Source organism: Sinocyclocheilus rhinocerous, unplaced genomic scaffold (assembly GCF_001515625.1).
Source record: "Sinocyclocheilus rhinocerous isolate Xijiao unplaced genomic scaffold, SAMN03320098_v1.1 scaffold1163, whole genome shotgun sequence".
In the NCBI taxonomy this organism is placed as follows: Eukaryota; Metazoa; Chordata; class Actinopteri; order Cypriniformes; family Cyprinidae; genus Sinocyclocheilus; species Sinocyclocheilus rhinocerous.
In genome coordinates, this window is record NW_015642328.1 from 873,580 (window position 1) to 900,610 (window position 27,031).

Here is a 27,031-nt window from a genome sequence, read left to right on the forward strand (position 1 = left end):
AAATAAAGTGCTTTTGCTTTCGCACTGAATCACACAGCGTCTCCCTGACATGGCTGCTTCAACACTACTGCTGTTCCTGAAACCACGCTTTCTTTCTTTGCGTGCACATTTGGGCGGTGTTATGCAAATCTTCCCACACAGTGCCGTAGACATGTGGGGGCGTGTTAGAACAAGCCGTTTTAGGTAGGCGTGGTTGACTCTTAACTTTTATAAAGAATATCTCTTTGGATTTGAGACTTTAGTCTTTGCAACTTTACAGATCTTCTTTATGCACCAAGAGCTTGTAACACTCCAAAGAGAAAGGAAAAATTGAAATCGCATCATATGACCCCTTTAAGACAGAATTTAAATTTTTGACTAAGCCAGTCCTTTGAGAAGTAGCCTGATTACATTTTGTCGACATACATAACTTGTATGCAATTCTCTCTGCTTTTATTTGGAATACAGAGCACGTCACTGAAATAATATGTAATCCGGTGGAAGCTATTAGTTCAGCTGCTGACTCATCTGTGTCTTATCTGTCAGGAATATTTAGTGCCGATGGTATGTACATATGTTCAATAATGGCATTTAAAAATCATTTATAAGCAGTTTAAAACACTATTTAGTTTTGATTTGCATTATATTGTTGTTTTTCCATCCAGGAGATTCAGGAATCACTGAAACAGTGAAATATGGGGGCACTGTATTGGATGAGGCTACAGAATGGATCAAATCCCCAGTGAGCTACGTATTCCACTTATTTGAAGGTACCTGCTTTACTAATCATGCTGAAATAATTGGTCGATGTGGTTCTGGGAGCTGACATGCAATTAGAGACTCATTATGTACAATAACTCAAAATAAATTATTAGTCTTATTAGCACTAATACCTGTTTAATGCTTTCTGTGCTTCAGACATTCTGGATATAGTGGTCGCTCCAGTGGATATGGTCAGTGAAGCTCTTGTACAAATTTTAAGTGGGATCAAGACTGTTATACAGTGTATTTCCACCATGTTTGGGGGCATTGAAGGTACTGCAAAGCACCAACATTGTATATATACACTCACAGAATCTATTTCATCTATATAGGTGCATGCATCTTGTCAATGATTCCCAAAATAAGCATTGATCCTGTATAATTTCTGTTTTTTGGACTTATTTTAACACTTAACAGGGGACACAGGCATCACTGAAACAGTGAAACTTGGTGGCACTGTATTGGATGAGGTTACTGACTGGATTAGATTCCCAGTGGCTTACTTATTCCACTTATTTGAAGGTACCTACATTACAGAAATAATTGGCTGTTGTTGTTTTGCAGGCTGACAGGCGATCAAAGACTCATGATGTGCTCTAACTCAATAAAATATTTCAATCAACATTTGAAATTCCCAAATGAGAAAGAAATGAGAAGAAATTAGTCATATTCGAGCATTTCAGTAAAACATGATTTCAGCTGCTCACTGACTTCTGTTTAATGCTTTACATGCTGCATAGATATCCTGGATGTAGCAATCATTTATCCAGCAGATATTGCCAGTGAAGCAGCTCTGCAAATTTTAAGTGGGATCAAGACCATTTCTTCAGCCATATTCGGGAACCTTGAAGGTATTTATTTCTTGCATCATTTTAGTCATTCAGTGATATAATTCACACAAAGTTACTGCATTTTTACTCAAATAAATGCAGCATTGGTGAGCCTAAGAAACGTTAAAAAAATTGCACTGACCCCAAACATTTGAACGGTAGTGTATATATATCAAAAAAGCTCAAATAAATGCACCTTGTCAATATTTCAGCTTGGTTTCCCAAAATGAGCACTGATCCTGCGGAGCTGGCTGAAATAGTTGTAGAGGAGGCCGCAGAAGTAAAGACCACCGTTTCTAATTACCTGTCCAGTCTGTTTGCAGCGGATGAAGGTATTGTTCATTTATCAGCTCAAAACATTGTGTTACATTTGTATTCAATATTTGATTTGTAAGAGTATTCAGTTGCGTTCTGTTATTTCGTTTTTCCCAGGTGGTATTCCTGACCTTAGCTTTGATCCCATGAAAGTTGTCACAGACACTGTTGAGGAGTTTGCTGACAGGAGGGATATGCTCTTGGCTTATCTCTCAAACATGCTCATGGAAGACAAAGGTATTCATCCTATCAAGTATATCACAAATGTATGCTTGTATATTAAAATAGTTATTTTTTTAACTATCCGTGTCATTCTCTGTTTCAGATGACACACCGCAAGTGATAAGACGAAAAGGTTTGTGTCAATATTCATTCATTCACTACTCAATACCTCTGTTAATATATAATATAATATGTTAATCTATCAATATTCCTAAATCTTCTCCAGGAGAATTTCTGCCCCCAATGGAAAAAGGTTAGTAAATGCACATTCTTTAATTTACATAAATGCTCTATATTAACACAAAACTAACACTAGTACTCAAACCTCAAGCATTTATAATGCAAGATCTTGAATTGACTAAAATGATAGTTTTCTGCTTCGTTGTCATCCCATGTCTATTGCACAGTTATGTTGTGTCTTACCCTGTTTCAGTCCATTTGGTAATTAGAACATTTAGAAAACAGTGATAGAGGTTATGTAATATGGTGCATGAAAAGGACCTGCATGACTGCATAAGGGATGATTGTCATTTATATTTTCTGTCTGTACTATAGTGTTAATTTTAATGTCCTGCACTCTCCATCTCACACAGTACTGCCCATGTTTCTTCACATTATGTAAAAATGTGTGTTTAATTTCTCTAGAATGGTTTAAAAGAAGGTGCATGACATATTTACCAAATACAAAAATAAAAAGTTTGTCAAATGCATTTCTTGCTGTTTGTTTTCCTGTCTCCTTCTTGCGGTGTAGTGCAATGTCTAACCTTCTCTGATACATTTGTCAGTAGATATTCTTCACAAACACAGCATGTAGGAATTCTTACCACAGTTATGGCACATGTTGCAAGAATATTGTGAATGTCACAATATTAATGCCCTGAGATTTTAAGCTGAGGTTGTGGAAAGAAATAGAGGGTTTCATTTCAAGTCGCTGCAGTCCTGATGCATAAAGTGTTTATTTAAAAATCTTCAAACAGTAGAGAATTGTGCTAGCAAGGTCATTCCTGAACTGATAAAATGTATACCTTGAATGCAGTGCAAGTCACTTTGGATAAAATTGCATAAATTTACACAAACGGTCTCAACGTTTCAGAATAACAAAATATAATCTTGGGTTTTGATGAAACTGGTAAAAATTGTTCAACTGAAGTTTTTTGTCAGGGCGTAACATGTGCATACTGTTAAAGTCATCAATGTGATGTAATTATGTGTTTCCAATCTGAACAAACTGTCGTGTCTCGCACATAAACTGGTAAATGTGTTTTTATCTGTAAAATGAGCTCAGTTCTGTCATAAACCTGAAATGAAAAATGACTTCATGAAACAGTTGCAGAAATACTAGGCAAAACACAGGACCCTGCCTATGCTGCCTACATTGCTGTGAGATCCACAGACAGTACTAAACAGGAAATAAAAGAGGTTGAGGAGGAACACGGTGAGGTAGAAGCTGCTGAAGATACAACTGAAAAAGCTCAAGATATTGTGGACATTACAACGGAGGAAGGGAGGGTTGAAACGGCTTGGGACAGCTCTGATGTCACAGTTGAAGACGATGAGGCTGCCTCCAATGTCATGGAGGAGGATAAAACTGCTGGAACAGTTGAAGATATTGCAGATGCTACAGAGAAGGAACCTTCTGTTATGCAAGAAGACATAGATGGGGAAATAGAACCTGAAAAGTTTGAGGATATCTCTGATTTTGCAGAGGACGAATCAACTGATATGGCCTCTGATGCTACAGATGTGAAGGACATGGATGATACTTCAGATGTTGTAACAGCAGATGATGAAGTTACTGAAACAGTTGGAGATATTTTGGATGTTACAGAGGAGGAACTTTCTGATATGGCAGAAGTCATAGGTGAGGCAAAAGCAACTGAAAAGGTTGAAGATATCTCAGATTTTGCAGAGGACAAATCAACTGAAATTACTGAATCTGATGCTACAGATATAAAAAACATTGACGATACCTCAGATGTCGTTACAGAGGAAGAAGAAGTTACTGAAACAGTTGAAGATGTAGATGTTACAGTGGAGGAAACATCTGATATTCCAGAAGTAATAGATGAGGAAATAGCAACAGAAAAGTTTGAAGATATCTCTGATTTTAAAGAGGACGAATCAGCTGAAAAGACCTCTGATGTGACCGAAGACATTGATGCTGTTACAGAGGAAGAAGTAGTTACTGAAACAGCTGAAGATATTCCAGATGTTACAGAGGAGGAAACATATGACATTCCAGAAGTCATAGATGAGGAATTAGCAACTGAAAAGGCTGATGATATCTTTGACTCCGTAGAGGACAAGTCAACTATGATAACCTCTGATGTGACAGAAGACACTGATTATACCTCAGATGTTGTTACAGAGGGAGAAGTTACTAAATCAGTTGAAGATATTGCAGATGTTACAGAGGAACCATCTGATATGCCAGAAGTCATCGACATGGATGATACATCAGATCAAGATACCTCTGCAGTTATAGAGGAGAAAGAATCAACTGAAACAATTGAAGAAGCAGCAATTGAAACAGCAGAAGGTACTTCCTATGTTACAACCAAAACTGAATTAGACAATACAGATGAAAATGAATTTCAGAAATATCCCAGTGTTACAGAGGAGGAGGAAGAACCTGAAAAAGTTAAAGATACTTCTGATTTCTTAGGTGAGGAAGAAGAACCTGAGACAGATGAAGATGCCAGCACTGAAGAAACAGCCGAAGAGTCACTAGAAAAAGAACAGCCACCTGAATTGGCTGAAGCTACTCCAGATACCATCTGTGTAAAGGAAAAGACTGAAGCAACAGAACTTGATGATCTTGAAGTCCTGGGTAAGGATGACATGAAAGTGGAAGGCAAGGAGGAGAAGGAAGATGTGGCAATTGCTGATGCTGAAAAGGGCACAAAGAACCTGGATCTAGATGAAGATGAGGTTGAGGTTTTAAAAGAGGAGACTAAAGATCAAACTATCTTGGGAACCACTGCTGGTGAAGATGACCATGATGATGAAGAGGAGCTTGTCCTTTCTCCTGTCCAGCAGGACCTAACAAGCAGAGATGATGAAAATAACAATAACAATGACAGGAAGAAAGATGCCATAAAAAGAGGCCTGAGCGGGAGAAAAACATCAAAGAGTCATTCCACTGAAACAGATGACCAAGAAGCGCACACGCATCTTCATGAAGGTATAGAAAAAGTTTGTATCCTTAACAAATAGGGAAAAGTGTTAGTTCAGTTGACAGATGACAACCAATGTGTCAATAGATGACCTTAATAACAAATTATAATTCACTTACCATGGGAAAATTGATCACTAAATTAAGACATTATTATTATTTTGTTAGTTTAATTTAACAATTTAATAAAATTAACTGTGCAGGATCCTAACATAGCTAACTACCTAAAAATATGCCTTCATATTCCCCTTATAATTCCACATTAAACAATGTTGTATAAATAACATTATATGTAATATAACTGTCAATGTATTAGTAGCGCCAGCTATACAATAGTTCTAGACCAATCATTTGATTGGCCAAGCAGTGTTTAAATTCTTGTTTGAATTCTATGGGCCACAACTAAACTGCTTGTTGGCCAAGTACAAATGAACTACTCAGGGCCATAATGCATCTGAAATGTCAGTTACTCCATAGTTGTAAGCTGTATATCTATAGGTAGCCTATATCTATACATCACAGTGATATTGCATCAGTTTTGAAGAACACTGTTATCACTCGTCTCTTACAATTTGGACTTGGAAGAAGAACAAACTGATGGATGAAGATGAAGTTTCATTCACTGTTGCTTCTACTTCACCTCTGCTTCTGGAAAGATTCTTAAAAGAGGAGCAAAAACACAGCTGGAGGATTCTCTAAAGGACTCTGCTGCTGTACAAGTTTCTATATATAAAACTAGAGAGAGCTATTTGATGTTATTGATCAATTACACATTGCGCACTGTAAGAATTGTAGCATATTTGTTCAATATTTTTTTCTTAGGAAAAGTCCACAAAAATGGTGTTTGCTTTTATGTAATGTTATATATAGGGTATTTTTCTCTTTTTTTGTGTAATTTAGAATTACTTTCTCAAATCAAATCAGTAGGAAAAATTAAAACCATACAAAATACTTCTTTGCACTGATTTGTAAATAATTTCAGTGATTATTTGCAAAGCTGTTTATGTTGCTTAATTGAATGATTCCATTAAGATAATTAATTATTTTATTTATCCATTATCCATTATTAATTTTAGTTTGCCATCTAACACAATGACATGGCTGAAAACTACTTTGCTGCTTTACAAGTACTATTAATGTTCAATTAACACACTTATAGTGCACTAATTCATGTTCTAATTCTCATTGTTCATTAATCATGTGGATGTTAAAACCTGTAACTTTCATTTAACATTTACTCATGATTTCAGTTCTTGAACAAGTGAAAGAAGCCAAAGAGAAAAAAGCTAGAGAGGAGATATACAAAATCATTCAAGGTGAATGGTTTGTTGTTTTCTTCAGCGCTTGCACACCGTAAAATACAGTGCTTGTGCAGAATGAAAACTGCAATTTAAGAGAAAACTGATAGAACTGTGACTCATTATCTTTTCTGTTCTTCCAGATATGAGGGAGAAGAAGGCTGATGGTGAAGAGGAAGAGATAACACTACAACAAATAAACATAACAGTAGAAAAAGTCAAGAAAAAAAAAGAACATGAGAAAAAGGAGATAGAAAAAGCTAAAAGAAAAGAAAAATCCAAAGAGGACAAGACTCGAGAACCAACAAGTAAGACTGATAAATCATACTGAACTTATCTACTTAATGTATAGGATATCTAATTTCTCTTTTGTGAAAAGCTCAACATCCACATTTAGGTTGTAGATTGCTCTGTTCTTCACGATGAAGGTTGAAGGCTACGTTCAGCCCACTGCTACGGACCTACAGTTGCTTATAGATTACATGTAAAACCACACACCTCTGTTTCAATAGATAATATATGTGTACTATGTATGTGAAATGTGTTCTAGAAAAGGACACCAAGAAAAAACCTGACAAAAAGGTCAAGGTGACTAAAGTGGATGAGGAACCTCTAAAAAAGAAGAAATCTGGTACATGATGCACTAACGGCAAAAATAGATAAATAAAGCTTTGCTTGCTCATTACACTGTCTGAGGGTTAATGTACAGTTTTTAATTGAAACACTATATATTTCAGCTTTAGTCCATTATAATGTTTATTTTGATATTTAATTTAATTTTTTGTAATAGAAAATAATGCTACAGTAGTTTTTATATGGACTCTCACATGATCATCATGCATTTTTACAAAAAAAAACTCAATACAAAATGTAATATTACGAAATTCTAATGTATACAATTTCGTATGCGCAGGACCTGAGAAAAAGGTTAAACCAGCAAAGAAAGGTATTCAACACATCCTGTTCATGGACAATATATTTTAATGTTGTTGTTGTTTTTTGGAAATAAAATTTCCCACAAAGTCCACAAACATTCCTAAATGTAATATATCGCACAGAAACCAAAAACCAAAATTGTGAAACAAAATGATGTATTTTATGCATGTCTATAACAGCCAGCTCACCGCCCAATGTTGTTGTTGTTTTTTGGAAATAAAATTTCCCACAAAGTCCACAGACATTCCTACATGTAATATATCGCACAGAAACCAAAATTGTGAAACAAAATGATGTATTTTATGCATGTCTATAACAGCCAGCTCACCGCCAACTATTGTTTCTATTGTGTCATAGATGTTGAGATGGCCAAGGACAAAATCAAAGCAGTACCTGTAAAGAAAGGTATGTATCTTGTGTGATAATTGATGTTCCGTTTGGTAAATTCTGAATTAACAGGAAATAAATGTAATGCTTATTTCTCAGAAGCTGAAGTGGCCAAAAAAGAGACCAAACCAGCACCATCTAAGAAAGGTATTGTGTTGTGTGTTCTTGCTTTACTGAGCACACATAATAAAGCAAATTCATAATTAAAGCACATTATGTGTACACTACCTTTTTAAAGTTTGGGGTCTGTTAGACTATTTATGAAATAAATTAATACTTTTAAATGGATCAAATTTCACTGTAAAGACTTTTATATTGTCTTAATTTTTCTCCACTCATTTGCAGAGCCCGAAGTTACAAAAGAAAAGGCCAAACCAGCTCGTTCAAAGAAAGGTATCACAATGCATATTTAAAGTCTCTCATGCTGCTACTCCCATTTTAGATGCTTTCTTTCATTTAGAGGATGCACTTAAAGTAACAGAAATTCATTTAAAAGCTATTTTTATGCATGACATTAGCTGAGCCTGCTGTCTCATTTTCAGAGCCTGATGTTTCTAAGGAGAAAGAAAAACCACCAACTGCCAAGAAAGGTAATATGAAAATATGTGTCCTTGATGAATTTTTGTCAGTCTCATATATAATTTATTAAATATATACCTCCATCTTCTCTGAAAGTTACAAAAGAAAAGGCCAAACCAGCTCGTTCAAAGAAAGGTATCACAATGCATATTTAAAGTCTCTCATGCTGCTACTCCCATTTTAGATGCTTTCTTTCATTTAGAAATAAATCACATCCTGCAAAGAAAGTTCTTTTCCTGTCTGAAGTATTCACATTTTTGTAGAAAAATCTGATGTTATCAAAGAAAAGGCAAAACCAGCTCCAAAAGAAAAGGGTATGCTTGTGCTGTAAAAATAAAAATCAAGTTTATCATACAAAGTTGTGTTTGTATCAGAGATAACATATTTTGTCTTTTAGTTGCTGAGGTTGTCAAGAAAAAAGCTAAGCCAGTAAAGAAAGGTACTTTGTGTTGTATATATTACTATTTATGAAGCTTTGCGTAAGTTAACAGATTATATTAACGGTTTGTTTCAAATGTTTACAGAACCTGAGGTTATTAAAGAAAAGGTCCAGCCTGCACCTTCAAAGAAAGGTACAAAGCTTGCATGTTCATCTGTAAGTTAAGGGTTAGAGATCCCTTTCTCAATAACTTTGGGGTTGATGATCACACTGTAACTTTCCTCACCTTACGCATGCTTATTCAGTTTTAAAATCCATATGGGCTACATGGATGATGCAAACCAAACAACATATTTAACTAGTAAAATTTTATTGTAATACAACTGAAGATTCATTGAAACGTTTTACGTCTTCTTATTTCATATTACAGCTGAAGCTCCCAAGGAAAAAGCTAAACCTGTGAAGAAAGGTATGTTTTTTTTCCTGTTTCTCCTTAAGTATTTTCTAATCAGTTTTATTGTACGATGTAATGTATGCCATGCATTGCTGCAAACTGAAGCTGCAAAAACAAAACTGTTAAAGCAAAAAGAGCTACTATATTTAAGATTTTAACCCCTGACCTTTAAAAAATGTTTACTAAATATACATTGAAAGTACGTACATTTTTTTATTATTTCAAAAGCTGAAGCCAAGGATAAACCACCAGCACCTGTTAAAAAAGGTAATTGTGTGCTGTTTACATTTGTTTTTGAGGTAAAAAAAAAACCCGCTGAATGTATCTTTGCTTATGTATTGTAATTATATTTACTTCTAGAAGCTGAAGTCGCTGTCGAAAAAGCAAAACTTGCTCCTGTAAAGAAGGGTAAGACATTCCACAGACAATCAATGCCATTCTAAACAAAATGCAGTGTTTTTCTATGTGTCATAAACTGCTGATGTTGATGAAATTACAGAGCCTGAGGTTCCCAAAGAGAAGGCCAAACCGGAGCCCTCAAAGAAAGGTAAAAAGAGAAGGCAAAACCAGCTCTTTTGAGATTCCAAAACCTGAACTATAAATCTAATTTTCGTGCATTTAATTCTTGCTCTTATTCTATGGTATGGTATTATCTACTATTTTAGCTAGCATTGAATTTTGAAGAAACCAGTAACAATAACATATTGATGCATTTTAGCAGCTGAAGAGAAAGAAAAACCTGTCCCTGTGAAGAAAGGTATGTTATTAAACTTATATTAATAATAGTTTTTTCATTGTATAATGTGTTGTTTGAAATAGTTTTTACAGCCTTGCTCTTACATACAGTATATAGATTCAAATGGAAATAGCATGTCTTTTGTGATGACCTGTTACTGTTTATGTAAAAAAAAAAACAGGGAAAAAAAGTTGAAGACAAAGCAAAACCAGCACCACAAAAGAAAGGTGCAACCTTTTATCTACTAAATTCAAATCTAAACAAATAATGTGATTCCATACTTTTAGCCGAAGCCCCCAAAGAGAAAGAGAAAGCTGGTCCAGTAAAGAAAGGTATCACATTTTGAACTCTAAATTATGTATTTAATGTTAGAATAATTATATTTTATTGGAAAATATTTTCACAGATTTAACTGCCCATATACACGTAGTCAGTTAAAGAGCCTCAGAGGAAAAATTGAAATCAGCAAGTTGAAATGCTTTTCTCTTTTCTTATTTATTCAGAGGCTAAAGCTCCCAAGGACAAAATTAAACCGGCCCTTTTGAAGAAAGGTAGGATGCACTTAAAGTAACAGAAATTCATTTAAAAGCTATTTTTATGCATGACATTAGCTGAGCCTGCTGTCTCATTTTCAGAGCCTGATGTTTCTAAGGAGAAAGAAAAACCACCAACTGCCAAGAAAGGTAATATGTAAATATGTGGCCTTGATCAATTTTTTTGTCAGTCTTATATATAATTTATTGAATATGTACCTCCATCTTTTTCAGAAGGGAAGCCAACAACTGCTCCTGTTAAAAAAGGTAATTAGTAATTTTCCTTTCTTAAATTTATCGATGAGTGCATTGTTCCAATCTTAAACCTACTTCTCCTTGAATTGTAGAGCCTGCAGTTGCAGAAGAGAAAGTCAAACCAGTACCTTCAAAGAAAGGTTAAAAAAAACTATTTTCAAGTATTAACATTTTAACTAGTCGTTATTCATTACTTCACTTTCTAATGCATGCAGTTATGATCATTTCAGATACTGAAGCTACTAAGGAGAAAGTGAAACCAGCCCCAGTTAAGAAAGGTACAGATTGATTTTATTGGACATATTTTTGCAATGTTAATGATGCTAACTGCTTACATCCACTAATGTACAGAGCCTGAGGTTTCCAAAGAAAAAGCCAAGCCAGAACCTTCAAAGAAAGGTAAAATGATTGCAGTTGTTTTTATATTTCAACATGCATACCTTAAAATGGTTATTACATACAGAAAAATGATTGAATCTTGCACAGAGGCTGAAGCTGTTGAAGAGAAGGCTGAACCAGCACCAGCTAAAAAAGGTAAAGTGCTCATGCTCTGTATTTGAGAGGGTAATAGTAAAAGATCTTGATAGTTTAATTAATTTCACGAGATTGATTTTCTGAAATATAATCCTGTAAATGCAGGATAATAAGGTGCAGGTTTGTTTGATAAGAAAACTTTCTGAATATTTTACATTACTTAAGCATGTACATTAGAGCTACATAAATATTTTACCAAGCAGTTTGACTTGATTTTTAGAACCTGAAATTATTAAAGAAAAGGAGAAACCTCCAAAGAAAGGTAATCATTTTCAAATGTGAAAAGATGCACAAGGTACTACTCTTGTGTTCATGTAATTTGGAAATAAATGTTGATGTTAAACTTTTTATTCTTTTAGAAGCTGTAAAAGAAAAGCCCAAACCTGCTTCTGTAAAGAAAGGTATTTATACTACTTAACAAGTGTTTATTTCTGGCCAGTAACAAGTTAAAACCTTACCTGTTTATATCAAGACAAAGAGGGGATCTTTAATTATTTGTTTTATCTGAATATGAGCGCATGAAACACTCCACTGAATATGTTGTTGATTTTCCATTTTTCACAGAACCTGAAGTTCCAAAAGAAAAAGCAAAACCTGAACCTACCAAAAAAGGTTGTCTAAATAGTTTATCATGTTTTTGAAGTGGTTCAGTGTTTTGTGCATAGATTTTTCTTTTGTTGTGTAAAAATATATTCTGTATAATATTATATATTTCAGAGGCAGAAGTTGCCAAGGACAAACTTAAACCTGTCGCAGTGAAGAAAGGTATGGATAAGTCTGTGATTACAGTATAATTGCTATACAACATTAAAAAGGAAAAGGAAATGTTAAACCGAACCTGGAAATCTGGGAGAATGATTTTAATAATAATTGAAATAATTGTTTTGCAGAACCTGCTGTTGCAGTTGAAAAGGCAAAACCTAAACCTGCACCAAAGAAAGGTATACTATTATTTTACAGTTTGTATGGCAAAATTACAAAATCAGTTTTTCTAAGCATAGTTTCAGAGACTGAAGCTGCTATAAAGGCATGTCTTTGCTGAACTGTTTTAAAACTGAAATATCATTCTATTTGTAGAACCTGAAGTTACCAAAGAGAAAGCCAAACCAGAACCTGCAAAGAAAGGTATCACATAAGGATGCAGTATATGCAGTAAATGTTTGCAAAATTTACTACCAGGCAAGACTAATAAAGCAATAAGCCCCAAGAAGCCGTGGTTTACAGTGAATTTATAACAGCTAAGGGGCGTTAACGCTTAGCTGTTATAAATTCACTGTAAACCACGGCTTCACGGTGCTTTTTGCTTTTATAACACGGTTATTCCATATACGTAGTACAGTTTCACAAAATAAAACAGAGCAAATAAAGTGTAATGATATTAATAAAAACATTATTTTTCCCTCATACAATGTAGTTCCTCAGAATCAGTTGAGGTTGCAACAAAGTGGTTGCCAAGCAACAGACAAATGTAAACAAAGGTGTATGTTTGTAGAGTAATTTACAACAGCTTAGAACGTGGCTCAGCCAAAAAGGACCGGAACTATCCGTTTTGTAATGCGTGTCATATTCCAAGCTTTTTTATGTTTCATAAATTCCTTGTTTTGCAGAACCTGAGATAACCAAAGAAAAACCCAGGGCACCAAAGAAAGGCATGTAACATTATTTGTGAGAACAATAATGTTGTATTAATATTTTCTCCTGTTAGGTTTTAAGACAATGATTGTGTTTTGCTTGCTTTGTTTTCATCATCACAATGTAAGAGGCTGAAGTCATCACGCAGAAATCACATATTCTACAAACACATTAAAAAAATTATGCTAAAGAAAATAATTTATAGTATCAAAATATTTACTCGTCATTGATATTTCAGAGGCTAAAGTTGTCAAGGAGGAAGCTAAACCAGCTCCTGTAAAGAAAGGTATTGTTGTTAAGCGAAATTAGGAGTCAAATTAACATTTCCCCCAAAAAATTAAAGAACATTTATGCTAAAAAGCCATTTTGTTTCCTCTTTTTTATCATTTCAGAGGCTGAAGTCATCAAAGATGTTAAACCAGCCCATGAGAAGAGAGGTTTGAGTGACCATTATTAGCCATTATTGTTAAATATCAATAAAAAAATTATCCAAGGACGTTTAAACATAATGCTAAAGAAAACCTTTTACAATATCTAAATATTTTCACATCATTGCCATTTCAGAGGTCATCAAGGAGAAAGTTAAACCAGCTCCTGTAAAGAAAGGTATGGATGTCAATGAAATCATCCTGTATATGCTGTTGTTTTCTACTGTAATGATCTTTTTTTTTTTGCATTAAAACTACTTTACAGAGCCTGAATTTGCTAAAGAAAAGACACCTGAATCAAAACCCAAAATAGGTTAGTGCCTGAACCTTTAAAAACATTTACTGAATATTTTACATTTCATCAGCACTCAGTTTAATTGTTCTATAGAGAGATACTTTATCCTACCATTTCAAGTTGCTTGACATTGTTGAGTAAATTATTCATCTGTTTTATAGAGCCTGAAGTTATCAAAGAGAAACCAGCACCTCCAAAGAAAGGTAGATACAGTATATGCTTTATCAATATTTACAGCAATGAATACTAGATTAGACTGAATCTCATACAGATATCATACAGAAGTTTTCCAACTTATCCTTGTAACCCCTTACAGCTGAGGTTCCAAAGGAAAAGGCAAAGCCAGTCCAAGAAAAGAAAGGTGTATATATATCCAGTTAGCCTTAAATAAAAAATCACTTTAATTTATTATGTGACACTGTATCATTAATTAAATAACACATCTGCTAATGTAAAAAAGACAATTCTGACTGTTCTTTACTGCTGTGCTTTCCAGCACCTGAAATAATCAAAGAAAAACCAAAGCCAGCTCCAAAGAAAGGTATCTAAGTATAATGTCAAAATCTTTTGTCCGGCCAGTTTTAAGACAATGCTAATGCTTTAAAATATTCATATAAACTTCATTTTAGAAGCTGAAGTCATCAAAGAGAAAGTAAAACCAGCCCCTGAGAAGAAAGGTTTGAGCTACCATTATTGAAACTTTTTATATTTTTATTATCCATTTCATGTATGCTTCCGTTTCCTCAGATTGACATTTTACACAAGCTAATCACATTTCAAATTGCCTATTTACAATTACTCTACTACATTTATTTATAGAGGCTGAAGTCATTAAGGAGAAAGTAGCTCCTGTAAAGAAAGGTATGAATATGAATGAAACAATCATATACTTTAGATTTCAGCTGTATGATGATCATTCATCACATAACATGTTATTGTCTCATAGAGCCTGAAGTTGCAATAGAAAAGGCACCTGAACCAAAACCGAAACCCACAGAGAAAGGTGGTATTATACTATATATAAAATTTGCAGTTTTGAAAAAATACCTCATAAGCATATTTTCATATCAATTAACCTTGTGATGTCTTTTCAGTTGAGGTTCCAAAGGAAAAGGAAAAACCAGTTTCTGAAAAGAAAGGTACATATCTAGTTTACCTGTCGATTCAAAATCCCTTTTACTAATTATGTAATGCAGCACCTTATTGATTGAGATCTATACATCTGCAAATTTTAAAGTTAAACACTTTTTTTTTTGCAGCAGCAGAACCTGAAATAGCCAAAGAAAAACCCAAACCTGTGCCAAAGAAGGGTAAATAAACAGTTTTTCCACTGGCCTTTTATAAGATACTGCTAATCATTTGCATTTGTCTTTATTATTCTTTTTTTTTTTTAAATATGTATTTTAGAGGCTGAAGTCATCAAAGAGAAAGTTAAACCAGCTCCTGAGAAGAAAGGTTTGATTTGCTGTATTAAGTATTAAATTACCATTTTCTGTAACAACATGTATGATTAAACATTATGATGATTTTAGAGCCTGAAGGCATTAAGGAAAAAGTTAAACCAGCTCTTGAGAAAAAAGGTGAGTTCATTTTGATATTTTATCTCAGCGGTTTTAAAGATAATATTAAAAAAAAAAAAAAAAAACTTCATATAAAGACATACATTGACATTGACATTATCTTAGCTTCAGAAGTGGTTTCACTTTGTGGTAAAGATAAAGCTAATAAACACATTTTACGATAATGCGAAAAAGACATGAACTATCTCTAAATATTCTTAAAATATCGCCATTTCAGAGGCTGAAGTCATCAAGGAGAAAGTTCAGCCAGCTCCTGTAAAGAAAGGTGCATGAATTTAAATGAAATCCTCCTGCATATGCTGATACTCTGCTGTATGATGAATCGCATGAATTAAATCAGATTAATTTTAAACACTTTAGCCTGAAGTTGCAGTAAAAAAGGCTCCCGAACCAAAACCCCAAAAAGTTGAGATGTCTTCTCACAATTCTTTTTTGAGACATTGGTCAATCAAATAAAAACAAAAATTAAATAAAGTGATTTATTGTGCTTGTTAACATTAGATTAAATATGTGCATTAAACTGCATTATTTAAAATTGCTCTGTTTTGCTTTGTAGAGCCTGAAGTTACTAAAGAGAAAGCTAAACGGACCCCTGGGAAGAAAGGTTTGATTTACTTTGTGTTCAATTTTCATTGTAGTTATCAGAATGTAATTCTTTCTCTAAACATATTTGCAATATGATTATTATAGAGGCTGAAGTCATCAAGGAGAAAATTAAACCAGCCTCTGTAAAGAAAGGTATGGATATGAAATCATCCTGTGTATATACTGTTGTTTTCAATGTATGATGATTATTCATAACACAAAACCATGTTTGCATCTTAAATGACCTGCTAATTTGTGAATGCATAGCAAGTACTGTCAATTTATTGACTCTAGTCACTTGGCTTTTATAAATATTGCAAAGCACATTATGATAATTCATTCCATGAGAAGTCTCAACTCAAGTTCTCCTTTATTAACATTAAACTCTTCTGTTTTGCAGAACTTGAGATCATTAAAGTAAAACCCAAGCCAGCACCAAAGAAAGGTATGCCTACTTACATTTATTTGTGTTTACACTATCTCTCAGATAAATGTAATATGTTAAAATGTTTTGCAACATTTTAGAGGCTGAAGTCATCAAAGAGAAAGCTAAACCAGCCCCTGAAAAGAAAGGTAGAAGTTATCATTTCATGCGTGCTTTCATCCAAACTTAAAAATCAAGTTAATATGTTGCCTTAAAAATTAAAATAGAAAATAGAATCTTTCACATTCTCTAAATATTTTCTCATCAGAGGCTGAAGTTAAGGAGAAAGCTAAACCAGCTACTGTAAAGAAAGGTATGGATGTCAGTGACATTATCTTGCATTGCTTGATTTTGACATTATAATGATCAAATATCACATGCAAAAATACTGTTTTATAGAGCCTGAAGTTGCTAAAGAAAAGGCTCCTGAACCCAAACCCAAAAAAGGTGAAAAGTTTTTCCCATAGGCCTTTTAGAACATTTTACATTTGTATCAGAAATATGGTTGGTCTAATTATAGCAACAACAAAAAAAAAAATCATTGTTTGACATGATGAAACTTAAATATCCTTCTGTTTTGTGTTTTATAGAACCTGAAGCTGTTAAAGAGAAAGCTAAACCAGTACCTAAGTTGAAAGGTTTGGTTTACTGTGTTAACAATTAAATGAACAATGTCTGTGAGCAATATTTTGCTAATAATATGTTAAAATTATTTATATTATCAATATTTTAGAAGCTGATGTCATCAAGGAAAAATCTAAACCAGCCGCTGAGAAGAAAGGTAGACATTATCATGTGTGCTTTTACCCCAAGTTAAAATTAATATTTTCCCTCAAAAAATATAACATAATATGTTTTTTAAATGTTCACATACTTTTCTTTCAGAGGCTGAAGTCATCAAGGAGAAAGCTAAACCAGCTCCTGTAAAGAAAGGTGGGGATATCAACAACAGTTTCTTGCATTGCTGATTTTGACATTATAATGATCATTTATCACATGTACAAATACTGTTCTAAAGAGCCTGATGCTGTTAAAGAAAAGGCTTCAGAACCAAAACCCAAAATAGGTGAGTTTTTTTCCTCTCAGTTCTTTTTGCATTGTAAACTTTGACCAAAAATATGGTCAATCTATTTATATTTTAACTGGTTAACATGAAACTGAAATATTCTTCTGTTTTCTGTTTTGTAGAGGCTGAAGTCATCAAAGAGAAAGCTAAACCTGTCCCTAAGAAGAAAGGTTTGATTAACTCTCAACTATCAGTTTGAATTTTTTATAAGCAAATTGTGATACAAATAATATATAAATATTTGTATATTATCATCATTGTAGAGGCAGAAATTATTGAGGAGAAAATTAAACCAGCTCCTATAAAGAAAGGTGTGGATTCAGTTAAAAAATCTGCACGTTGATGATTTGATAACGTATGATGATCATTTATCACAACAAACCATTCGGTTTTACAGAGCCAGAGGTTCCTAAAGAAAAGGAACTTGAACCAACACCAGAACCTGCAAAGAGAGGTATTATATGCGTGTTTTTCTGGTTATCTGTGTGATTTTGAATACTTGAAAGTTATGTTTCAGTTTTTAAGGTTTTGCTCTGAAACATTCATATCTATCTTCCAAAACCTTTCAGTTGAAGCTCCAAAGGAAAGGGCGAAACTAGTCCCTAAAGAAAAAGGTACACATTTAGTATATGACCTAATACTGCTGATTTATCAAAACAGTCAATTATGGCTTGTTTATATTTGCTAGTATTACAGAAATGTGTGTTACAGGATATTTGACAACTTATGTGTTAACTTATAACATCACAGCTGCTATTTAAAGATAATATCTGAAGTTAAACCTTCATGTTTTGCAGCACCTGAGATAACTAAAGAAAAACCAAAACCAGCACTAAAGAAAGGTACTGCAATTTTTCATAAGAATAAAGCCATAAAAGTCCCTGATTTTAAGTAAATGCTAATACTTTTATGTCATAATCATGTTAGAGCCTGAAGTCAAGGAAAAGGCTAAACCAGCCCCTGAGAAGAAAGGTAAGAGTTAACTCTTTTTTTTTTTTTTTTTTTCCTGGTGTTAAAGATGAAGTTATAATTTTCTCATAAATATATTTTACGATCTCTTATATTATCTCATACCTCTCATTATCATTGCTATTTCAGAGGCTGAAGTCATCAAGGAGAAAGTTAAACCAGCTCCTGTAAAGAAAGGTATGGCTATCAATGAAATCGCAATGTGTTACTGTTGCCTTTCCGTTACCGCTGACACAATTATCACATGGAAAAAATACTGTTTTATAGAGCCTGAAGTTCCTAAAGAAAAAGCTCCTGAACCAAAACTCAAAAGAGGTGAGTTTGTATGGAGGACAAAACCTGCAAAAACAATAAATACACAAATAAATAAATAAATATGCAAATAAATAAATAAATGTGTGTATAAATACATAAATTCTTGTTTAAATATATATAGAAATAATTAAACGTGATTAAAGTAGGCAAATAAATAAAATAAATTGGTGGGAAAATGGAAAATGTTTAAGGAAATGCTAAACTCATCCTATTTATTTTCCTTTGATCACTCATTTATTTCTGAATGTAGTTCCACATTTATTTTTCCTCTGCGCAACATGCTAATGAGAGGGTGTCAACCATGGACTTAGTCTGGGTCATGTCATAGCTGGGGGCGCGGCTTTCCCGCTGACAGGAAATGCATGGTGTTAATCCAGTATGGCCTACGTAAAGTCACTTTTTCCGTTCAACAGAGCAAGATACATAAAGAAACTGAGCTGTATTGTCCGTACAGTATCTGTGACTTTAAAAACGACCTAACGAAATGGCCAGTGTCGTTTCCTGACGTCATTTTTTGTAACCCAATTGAGTCTCCAGCTCTAGAGACAACTGTAATATCAGTATGCCCTGGTCATCGTGAGATTATTCACTTTATCCGTGGAATAAGGGCTCGTTCTTTTGATGGCAGCTAGTGTTTATTAGGATGGTTTTACCTGCTCGTTGACCTCCATAAGTTTGCACATAATATGTGTTTTAATGTAAACTTTTCCCCTTGCAGATTAATATAAAACTCTAATATATGTATTTTGTTTTCTCTAAATGTTTATATTTTTAAAATTTTAGTACCTGAAGTCATCAAAGAGAAAGTAAAACCAGCCCCTGAAAAGAAAGGTTTGATTTTGTTTGATTTTAAATGAACACTATCAATGAGAAAAAGGTTTATGCTAAAAACTGTTTATCTTTTCAGAGGCTGAAGTCAAGGAGAAAGCTAAACCAGCCCCTGAGAAGAAAGGTACAGGAAGAGTTAAGAGTTTTTTTTTTTACATGGTGTAATTTTATCCCGTGTTAAGGATGAATTTAATATAAGATTTTACGATCTCTAAATATTATCATTGCCATTTCAGAGGCTGAAGTCATCAAGGAGAAAGTTAAACCAGCTCCTGTAAAGAAAGGTATGAATATCTTTTCATTAAATCATTCTGCGTATGTTGTCACTTTCCCCTGTATAATGATTAAATTATCACATGAAACAATACTGTTTTGCAGAGCCTGAAGTTCCTAAAGAAAAGGCTCCTGAACCAAAACCCAAAAAAGGTGAGCTTATTTCCCAACCCAAGAAGATAATGTCATTTAAAAAAAGTAATGTAAACTTTTTATCCTGGCAGTTTAGCGTAATACTCTAATACTTTTCCCCTTGCAGATTAGTATAAAACTCTAATATATGTATTTTGTTTTCTCTTTAATGTTTGTATTTTCACATTTTTAGAAGTAGAAGTCATCAAAGAGAAAGTAAAACCAGCCCCTGAGAAGAAAGGTTTGATTTACTGTTAACATTATCAATGAGGAAAAAAACTAAGATTGTTTAAAAAATAGTCCCCACTAATTTCTACATTATTCCTTTTTTAGAGGCTGAAGTCATCAAGGAAAAAGTTAAACCAGCTCCTGTAAAGAAAGGTATGTGTGTTTGTGAAATCAGCTTGTGTTGCTGTTACACAACTGTATACTGATGAAATTATTACATGAAAAAATACTGTTTTATAGAGCCTGACGTTCCTAAAGAGAAGGGACCTGAACCAAAACCCAAAAGAGGTGATTTTTTTTCTCAACACAGGTTGATAATCTGTGCTTCATGTAAACTTTTTGCCCAGTTTAGTGTAGTACATTAAAACTGTATTATATGTATTTTATCATCTCTGAATATGTTTATATTTTGACAATTTCAGAAGTCATCAAGGAGAAACCTAAACCAGTGCCTGAAAAGAAAGGTAAGAGTTACCGATATTGTGGATTGATATGTGCTCAAATTAAAGACGAATCTCAAATTCACTCAAATTCAATGATGATACTAAAGTTTTCTCATTCTGTAAAAATGTTCATCATTTCAGAGGCTGAAGTCATCAAGGAGAAAGTTAAACCAGCTCCTGTTAAGAAAGGTATGAATATCAGTGAAATCATCCTGCATATGCTGTCACTTTCCACTGTATATTGATAAAATTATCACATGAGAAAATACTGTTTTATAGAGCCTGAAGTTCCTAAAGAAAAGGCCCCTGAACTAAAACCCCAAAAAAGTAGATTTTTTTTTCAACACAGACCGATAATGTGTGCTTTCATTGTAAACTTTTTAGAGTTTTAGAGGAGTACATTGACACTGTATTATATGTATTTAGACATCTCTGAATATGTTTATATTTTAAAATTTTCAGAAGTCATCAAGGAGAAACCTAAACCAGTGCCTGAAAAGAAAGGTAAGAGTTACCGATATTATTGATTGATATGTGCTCAAATTAAAGGCAAATCTCAAATTTACTCAAATTCAATGATGATACTAAAGTTTTCTCATTCTGTATATATTTTCATCATATCAGAGGCTGACGTCATCAAGGAGAAAGTTAAACCAGCTCCTGTAAAGAAAGGTATGAATATCAGTGAAATCATCCTGCATATGCTGTCACTTTCCACTGTATATTGATCAAATTATCACATGAAAAAATACCGTTTTATAGAGCCTGAAGTTCCTAAAGAAAAGGCCCCTGAACCAAAACCCCCAAAAAGTTGATTTTTTTTTCAACATGGACCGATAATGTGTGCTTTCATTGTAAATTTTTTAGAGTTTTAGAGGAGTACATTGACACTGTATTATATGTATTTAGACATCTCTGAATATGTTTATATTTAAAAAATTTTAGAAGTCATCAAAGAGAAACCTAAACCAGCACCTGAAAAGAAAGGTAAGAGTTACCGATATTGTGGATTAATATGTGCTCAAATTAAAGACTAATCTCAAATTTACTCAAACTCAATGATGATACTAAAGTTTTCTCATTCTGTACATATTTTCATTATTTCAGAGACTGAAGTCATCAAGGAGAAAGTTAAACCAGCTCCTGTAAAGAAAGGTATGAATATCAGTGAAATCATCCTGCATATGCGGTTTTTTTCCCTCTGAATGATGACTGTTGTATGATGATGGTTATTATATTCATGAATTAAAACCGTTTTCTAGGGCCTGAAGTTGCTAAAAAAAAAGGACCCTGAACTAAAACCCCCAAAAAGTTGATTTTTTTTTTCAACACAGACCGATAATGTGTGCTTTCATTGTAAACTTTTTAGAGTTTTAGAGGAGTATATTGACACTGTATTATATGTATTTAGACATCTCTGAATATGTTTATATTTAAAAAATTTCAGAAGTCATCAAGGAGAAACCTAAACCAGTGCCTGAAAAGAAAGGTAAGAGTTACCGATATTGTCGATTGATATGTACTCAAATTAAAGACTAATCTCAAATTTAATCAAACTCGATGATACTAAAGTTTTCTCATTCTGTAAATATTTTCATCATTTCAGAGGCCGAAGTCATCAAGGAGAAAGTTAAACCAGCCCCTGTTAAGAAAGGTATGAATATCAGTGAAATCATCCTGCATATATGCTGTTTTTTTCCTTTGAATGATGACTGTTGTATGATGATGGTTATTATATTCATGAATTAAAACCGTTTTCTAGAGCCTGAAGTTCCTAAAGAAAAGGCCCCTGAACCAAAACCCCCAAAAAGTTGATTTTTTTTTTCAACACAGACCGATAATGTGTGCTTTCATTGTAAACTTTTTAGAGTTTTAGAGGAGTATATTGACACTGTATTATGTATTTAGACATCTCTGAATATGTTTATATTTAAAAAATTTCAGAAGTCATCAAGGAGAAACCTAAAACAGTGACTGAAAAGAAAGGTAAGAGTTACCGATGTTGTGGCTTGATATGTGCTGAAATTAAAGGCTAATCTCAAATTTACTCAAATTCAATAAAGATACTAAAGTTTTCTCATTCTGTACATATTTTCATCATTTCAGAAGCTGACGTCATCAAGGAGAAAGTTAAACCGGCTCCTGTAAAGAAAGGTATGAATATTAGTGAAATCCTCCTGCATATGCTGTTTTTTTTCCTCTGAATGATGACTGTTGTATGATGATGGTTATTATATTCATGAATTAAAACCGTTTTCTAGGGCCTGAAGTTGCTAAAGAAAAGGTACCTGAACCAGCACCAAGAATAGGTGAGATTTCCACATACAAAACTGAGAAAAATATTTCATATTCAAAAGCTAAAGATGTTAAGAATGTATTAAACTTCATTGTTAGGTATTCTTCAAACTTAAATATTTACCCGATATTTTATTTTATTATTATTTTTTTTATTACAGCACCTGAGATAACCAAAGAAAAGCCAAAGGCAGCACCAAAGAAAGGTAATGCAATTTATTTGTGAAAAACAGTGTCAGAACTATTTTTTTAACTTTCTATTTTTGCCAGTTTTAAGATAATGCTAATGCTTTAAATATTTTATATTATCACCATTATAGAGGCCGAAGTCGTCAAAGAGAAAGCTAAACCATCTCCTGAGATGTGTGCTTTCATTGTAAACTTTTTAGAGTTTTAGAGGAGTATATTGACACTGTATTATGTATTTAGACATCTCTGAATATGTTTATATTTAAAAAATTTCAGAAGTCATCAAGGAGAAACCTAAAACAGTGACTGAAAAGAAAGGTAAGAGTTACCGATGTTGTGGCTTGATATGTGCTGAAATTAAAGGCTAATCTCAAATTTACTCAAATTCAATAAAGATACTAAAGTTTTCTCATTCTGTACATATTTTCATCATTTCAGAAGCTGACGTCATCAAGGAGAAAGTTAAACCGGCTCCTGTAAAGAAAGGTATGAATATTAGTGAAATCCTCCTGCATATGCTGTTTTTTTTCCTCTGAATGATGACTGTTGTATGATGATGGTTATTATATTCATGAATTAAAACCGTTTTCTAGGGCCTGAAGTTGCTAAAGAAAAGGTACCTGAACCAGCACCAAGAATAGGTGAGATTTCCACATACAAAACTGAGAAAAATATTTCATATTCAAAAGCTAAAGATGTTAAGAATGTATTAAACTTCATTGTTAGGTATTCTTCAAACTTAAATATTTACCCGATATTTTATTTTATTATTATTTTTTTTATTACAGCACCTGAGATAACCAAAGAAAAGCCAAAGGCAGCACCAAAGAAAGGTAATGCAATTTATTTGTGAAAAACAGTGTCAGAACTATTTTTTTAACTTTCTATTTTTGCCAGTTTTAAGATAATGCTAATGCTTTAAATATTTTATATTATCACCATTATAGAGGCCGAAGTCGTCAAAGAGAAAGCTAAACCATCTCCTGAGAAGAAAGGTAATAGTTTCTTATTGTAGCTTGATATGTGCTGTCAAGTTAAAGACCAGGCTTTAATTTACTCAAATCAAGTTTTCCTCATTCAACTAAATATTTTTCTTTCAGAAGCTGAAGTCATCAAAAAGAAAGTTAAACCAACTCCTGTAAAGAAAGGTATGGATGACAGTGAAAGCATCCTGCATATGCTGTTTTTATTTATGTATGATGATTATTCATTACATGAATTAAAACCGTTTTCTAGAGCCCGAAGTTGCTAAAGAAAAGGCACCTGAACCGGCACCAAAAATAGGTGAGATTTTCCCATAGCAAAAAATGAGAGAAAATATTTTATCTCAGCATTTCAAAAACGAAATATATTAAGAATGTATTGGAGTCCATTGTCAGACTTGTTTGAAACTGAAATATCTGCCTGATTTTCTAAAATGGTTTGACGTTAAACCCCCATATTTTGCAGCACATGAGATAGTCAAAGAAAAGCCAAAGCCAGCACCAAAGAAAGGTAATGCAATTCATTTTGAAAGACAACGTCAAAACGTATTTCTATTTTGCCCAGTTTAAGATAATGATAAAGCTTTAAATATATTATATTATCATGATTTTAGAGGCTGAAGTCATCAAAGAGAAACCTAAACCAGTTCCTGAGAAGAAAGGTTTGATTAACTGTTATCAAATTGCCATCATTCTTAAGCCAAATGAAGACTGTGCAAATAAAATGTTTGCTTTCTCTAAACATTCTTATGTTGTCATAATTGCAGAGGCTAAAGTCATCAAGGAGAAAGTTAAGCCAACTCCTGTAAAGAAAGGTATTGATGTGAATAAAATCATACTGTAATGATGTTGCTTCCCAATGAATGATCATTCATCACTTGAAACTGCTCTTTTATAGAGCCTGAAGTTCATAAAGAAAAGGCAAAGCCAGCACCAAAGAAAGGTACTTTTTTTTGTAAGATTAACATCTGATAGAATAAAGTTTAAGCTATATTAAACTATTTAATCATGTTAAATTAAAAGTTTTCCTTATCTGTGTTTTACATTTTATAAATGTTTTTCATCGTCTCTAATTCAGAAGCTGTAGCCATCAAAGAAGAAGCTAAAGCAGCCCCCGTGAAGGAAGGTATGAGTTTATTTGATTCTATTTTTAGTGTGATATCCTGTGAAGCAAATCAGGTTTCAGCCTCTTAAAATAATTTGGTTATTTTAGTTGAGTCATCAATTTTTAGCCAAGCCATAGGGCTTTTTTCAATGTTTTTTATTACTCTTATTATTTTAGAGGCTGAAATTTTCAAAGAGAAAGCTAAAGCAACCCCTGTGAAGAAAGGTTTGATTTACATACTATGCTCACAATCACATTACCACTGTTCCCAAGCAGAATATTATATCATGCTATATTACGTTTTTAATTTGCTCTAAATGTTATTTTATGAATGTTTTAGAGGCTGAAGTCATCGAGGAGAAAGCTAAACCAGCTCCTGAGAAGAAAGGTTAGAATTACCAATATTTTATCTCCAATTTAAAGAAATTATAAAAAAAATAATTGAAAGAAAAAAATCTTCATATTATTGCCTTTTCAGTGTCTGAAGTCTTCAAGGAGAAAGTTAAGCAAGCGCCTCTAAAGCAAGGTATGGATGTCAATGAAATCATGCTGCATGTAGTATTGCTTTCTTTTGTATGATTATTATATAAAATGATTATCACATGAAACAATACTGTTTTATAGAGCCTGAAGTCTCAAAAGAAAAGTTATTAGAGCCAACACCTAAAAAAAAAGGTGAGACCTTCGCATGTCTTTTACAAAATGTACTTATAATACTGTTGTTGTTTTTTTGATAGTGGTAATGAATAATTAAAGCTTACATTTCACCAAGTTTCAAAACACTTCTGAATACACAGATGATGTTGGTCTTATTGGTTTGGACTTGGAACTCCTGAACTCTATCAACCAAAAACTGTCTCTTCTGGACTTACTGAGGAAGGACATTGGTGAAATGAAGAGTGATCTGGAGTCCACTCAAAATCAAATCACACTTTTACGGATGGACAACAGAACAATCAAAGGTATTTTGTCCATGTTAGAACTACGGTGGATTTTGACATTATCAGGCTGAAAAAAAAGGCTTGAAATTTCTTGGCTTACGTTAAACCACATGCTGCTTGTGTCTCTTACAGAGCCAGAGACTGTAAAGGTGAAAGCAGCGGTGTCCAAGGAAAAGCTGAAAACAGCAAAAAAAGGTATTAAAGCTTTTCAATTACACAAGCTGGTCATGAATTGTAGACATAACGAGCTACAACTAAACAGGGTCTGATTGCCCCTGTAATGTTCACATGCGAGTGAGTGAAAGATTTTTCTTTTCTAGACCGTGATGCTCTGATGAACGTTACTAAGACAGCACATATTAAAACAGGTAATTCTCGTACACAACCTATTATTTTACTTGTTTATTCTCAGGATTTATTTTTTTTTTAAAGTTGCCAGATACAGTTTATTATATATTATATTATATGCTTTTATCATAAAAGCAATATTAGAATATTCTACATGATGCACTTTCAGTCAGATTGGCTCTTCTGCTTATGTATAATGTGTACTGTATATGTATGTATAATATGTATAATTTATTTTATGACTTACTGATTTTGTCTTTTTACCCGCTCTGTACTTTACATATATGTGACCCTGGACCACAAAACCTTAAGTCTTAAGTCGCTGGGGTATATTTATAGCAATAGCCAAAAATACATTGTATGGGTCAAAATTATCGATTTTTATTTTATGTAAAAAATCATTAGGATAATAAGTAAAGATCATGTTCCATGAAGATATTTTGTAAATTTCCTACTGTAAATATATCAAAACTTAATTTTTGATTAGTAATATGCATTGCTAAGAACTTCATTTGGACAACTTTAAAGGCAATTTTCTCAATATTTTCATTTTTTTTTTGCACCCTCAGATTCCAGATTTTCAAATAATTGTATCTCG

At 33.2% G+C, this 27,031-nt stretch overlaps 1 protein-coding gene across 3 annotated transcripts in view; it reads left to right on the top strand.

Annotated features, from left to right (window-relative positions):
- LOC107755793 (titin) overlaps positions 1-27,031 on the top strand; it is a 44,264-nt gene that overhangs the window by 9,347 nt on the left and 7,886 nt on the right. Inside the window, exons 4-103 of one of the 3 annotated variants that reach the window (XM_016572712.1) lie at positions 448-543; positions 645-749; positions 898-1,014; positions 1,159-1,263; positions 1,482-1,592; positions 1,784-1,903; positions 2,004-2,123; positions 2,212-2,241; positions 2,335-2,361; positions 3,436-4,647; positions 4,774-5,292; positions 6,534-6,599; positions 6,725-6,889; positions 7,132-7,212; positions 7,495-7,527; positions 7,875-7,922; positions 8,004-8,051; positions 8,250-8,297; positions 8,747-8,797; positions 8,881-8,922; positions 9,008-9,055; positions 11,071-11,118; positions 11,192-11,239; positions 11,327-11,374; positions 11,595-11,636; positions 11,734-11,775; positions 11,939-11,986; positions 12,092-12,139; positions 12,265-12,315; positions 12,452-12,499; positions 12,982-13,023; positions 13,245-13,292; positions 13,399-13,443; positions 13,571-13,612; positions 13,700-13,747; positions 13,891-13,932; positions 14,046-14,090; positions 14,226-14,270; positions 14,359-14,406; positions 14,549-14,590; positions 14,676-14,732; positions 14,824-14,868; positions 14,989-15,039; positions 15,137-15,184; positions 15,262-15,309; positions 15,527-15,574; positions 15,866-15,913; positions 16,000-16,047; positions 16,295-16,339; positions 16,420-16,467; positions 16,587-16,631; positions 16,718-16,765; positions 16,909-16,956; positions 17,052-17,099; positions 17,204-17,251; positions 17,337-17,384; positions 17,507-17,554; positions 17,648-17,695; positions 17,782-17,838; positions 17,954-17,998; positions 18,182-18,226; positions 18,312-18,356; positions 18,483-18,530; positions 18,621-18,668; positions 19,452-19,499; positions 19,576-19,620; positions 19,733-19,780; positions 19,875-19,922; positions 20,095-20,142; positions 20,235-20,282; positions 20,370-20,417; positions 20,552-20,593; positions 20,714-20,761; positions 21,035-21,076; positions 21,197-21,244; positions 21,518-21,559; positions 21,680-21,727; positions 22,020-22,061; positions 22,179-22,226; positions 22,517-22,558; positions 22,679-22,726; positions 23,333-23,374; positions 23,495-23,542; positions 23,650-23,697; positions 23,845-23,889; positions 24,004-24,051; positions 24,157-24,204; positions 24,293-24,340; positions 24,506-24,550; positions 24,654-24,701; positions 24,807-24,854; positions 24,938-24,982; positions 25,118-25,165; positions 25,322-25,369; positions 25,485-25,532; positions 25,623-25,670; positions 25,769-25,819; positions 25,942-26,106; positions 26,218-26,280; positions 26,406-26,453. In XM_016572712.1, the coding sequence (XP_016428198.1) occupies positions 448-543; positions 645-749; positions 898-1,014; positions 1,159-1,263; positions 1,482-1,592; positions 1,784-1,903; positions 2,004-2,123; positions 2,212-2,241; positions 2,335-2,361; positions 3,436-4,647; positions 4,774-5,292; positions 6,534-6,599; positions 6,725-6,889; positions 7,132-7,212; positions 7,495-7,527; positions 7,875-7,922; positions 8,004-8,051; positions 8,250-8,297; positions 8,747-8,797; positions 8,881-8,922; positions 9,008-9,055; positions 11,071-11,118; positions 11,192-11,239; positions 11,327-11,374; positions 11,595-11,636; positions 11,734-11,775; positions 11,939-11,986; positions 12,092-12,139; positions 12,265-12,315; positions 12,452-12,499; positions 12,982-13,023; positions 13,245-13,292; positions 13,399-13,443; positions 13,571-13,612; positions 13,700-13,747; positions 13,891-13,932; positions 14,046-14,090; positions 14,226-14,270; positions 14,359-14,406; positions 14,549-14,590; positions 14,676-14,732; positions 14,824-14,868; positions 14,989-15,039; positions 15,137-15,184; positions 15,262-15,309; positions 15,527-15,574; positions 15,866-15,913; positions 16,000-16,047; positions 16,295-16,339; positions 16,420-16,467; positions 16,587-16,631; positions 16,718-16,765; positions 16,909-16,956; positions 17,052-17,099; positions 17,204-17,251; positions 17,337-17,384; positions 17,507-17,554; positions 17,648-17,695; positions 17,782-17,838; positions 17,954-17,998; positions 18,182-18,226; positions 18,312-18,356; positions 18,483-18,530; positions 18,621-18,668; positions 19,452-19,499; positions 19,576-19,620; positions 19,733-19,780; positions 19,875-19,922; positions 20,095-20,142; positions 20,235-20,282; positions 20,370-20,417; positions 20,552-20,593; positions 20,714-20,761; positions 21,035-21,076; positions 21,197-21,244; positions 21,518-21,559; positions 21,680-21,727; positions 22,020-22,061; positions 22,179-22,226; positions 22,517-22,558; positions 22,679-22,726; positions 23,333-23,374; positions 23,495-23,542; positions 23,650-23,697; positions 23,845-23,889; positions 24,004-24,051; positions 24,157-24,204; positions 24,293-24,340; positions 24,506-24,550; positions 24,654-24,701; positions 24,807-24,854; positions 24,938-24,982; positions 25,118-25,165; positions 25,322-25,369; positions 25,485-25,532; positions 25,623-25,670; positions 25,769-25,819; positions 25,942-26,106; positions 26,218-26,280; positions 26,406-26,453 (7,032 nt within the window). Of the gene's footprint in view, positions 1-447; positions 544-644; positions 750-897; positions 1,015-1,158; positions 1,264-1,481; positions 1,593-1,783; positions 1,904-2,003; positions 2,124-2,211; positions 2,242-2,334; positions 2,362-3,435; positions 5,293-6,533; positions 6,600-6,724; positions 6,890-7,131; positions 7,213-7,494; positions 7,528-7,874; positions 7,923-8,003; positions 8,052-8,249; positions 8,298-8,746; positions 8,798-8,880; positions 8,923-9,007; positions 9,056-11,070; positions 11,119-11,191; positions 11,240-11,326; positions 11,375-11,594; positions 11,637-11,733; positions 11,776-11,938; positions 11,987-12,091; positions 12,140-12,264; positions 12,316-12,451; positions 12,500-12,981; positions 13,024-13,244; positions 13,293-13,398; positions 13,444-13,570; positions 13,613-13,699; positions 13,748-13,890; positions 13,933-14,045; positions 14,091-14,225; positions 14,271-14,358; positions 14,407-14,548; positions 14,591-14,675; positions 14,733-14,823; positions 14,869-14,988; positions 15,040-15,136; positions 15,185-15,261; positions 15,310-15,526; positions 15,575-15,865; positions 15,914-15,999; positions 16,048-16,294; positions 16,340-16,419; positions 16,468-16,586; positions 16,632-16,717; positions 16,766-16,908; positions 16,957-17,051; positions 17,100-17,203; positions 17,252-17,336; positions 17,385-17,506; positions 17,555-17,647; positions 17,696-17,781; positions 17,839-17,953; positions 17,999-18,181; positions 18,227-18,311; positions 18,357-18,482; positions 18,531-18,620; positions 18,669-19,451; positions 19,500-19,575; positions 19,621-19,732; positions 19,781-19,874; positions 19,923-20,094; positions 20,143-20,234; positions 20,283-20,369; positions 20,418-20,551; positions 20,594-20,713; positions 20,762-21,034; positions 21,077-21,196; positions 21,245-21,517; positions 21,560-21,679; positions 21,728-22,019; positions 22,062-22,178; positions 22,227-22,516; positions 22,559-22,678; positions 22,727-22,833; positions 22,882-23,028; positions 23,074-23,332; positions 23,375-23,494; positions 23,543-23,649; positions 23,698-23,844; positions 23,890-24,003; positions 24,052-24,156; positions 24,205-24,292; positions 24,341-24,505; positions 24,551-24,653; positions 24,702-24,806; positions 24,855-24,937; positions 24,983-25,117; positions 25,166-25,321; positions 25,370-25,484; positions 25,533-25,622; positions 25,671-25,768; positions 25,820-25,941; positions 26,107-26,217; positions 26,281-26,405; positions 26,454-27,031 lie in introns of all 3 variants that reach the window. The other 2 variants (XM_016572711.1, XM_016572713.1) reach the window with 2 other exon arrangements.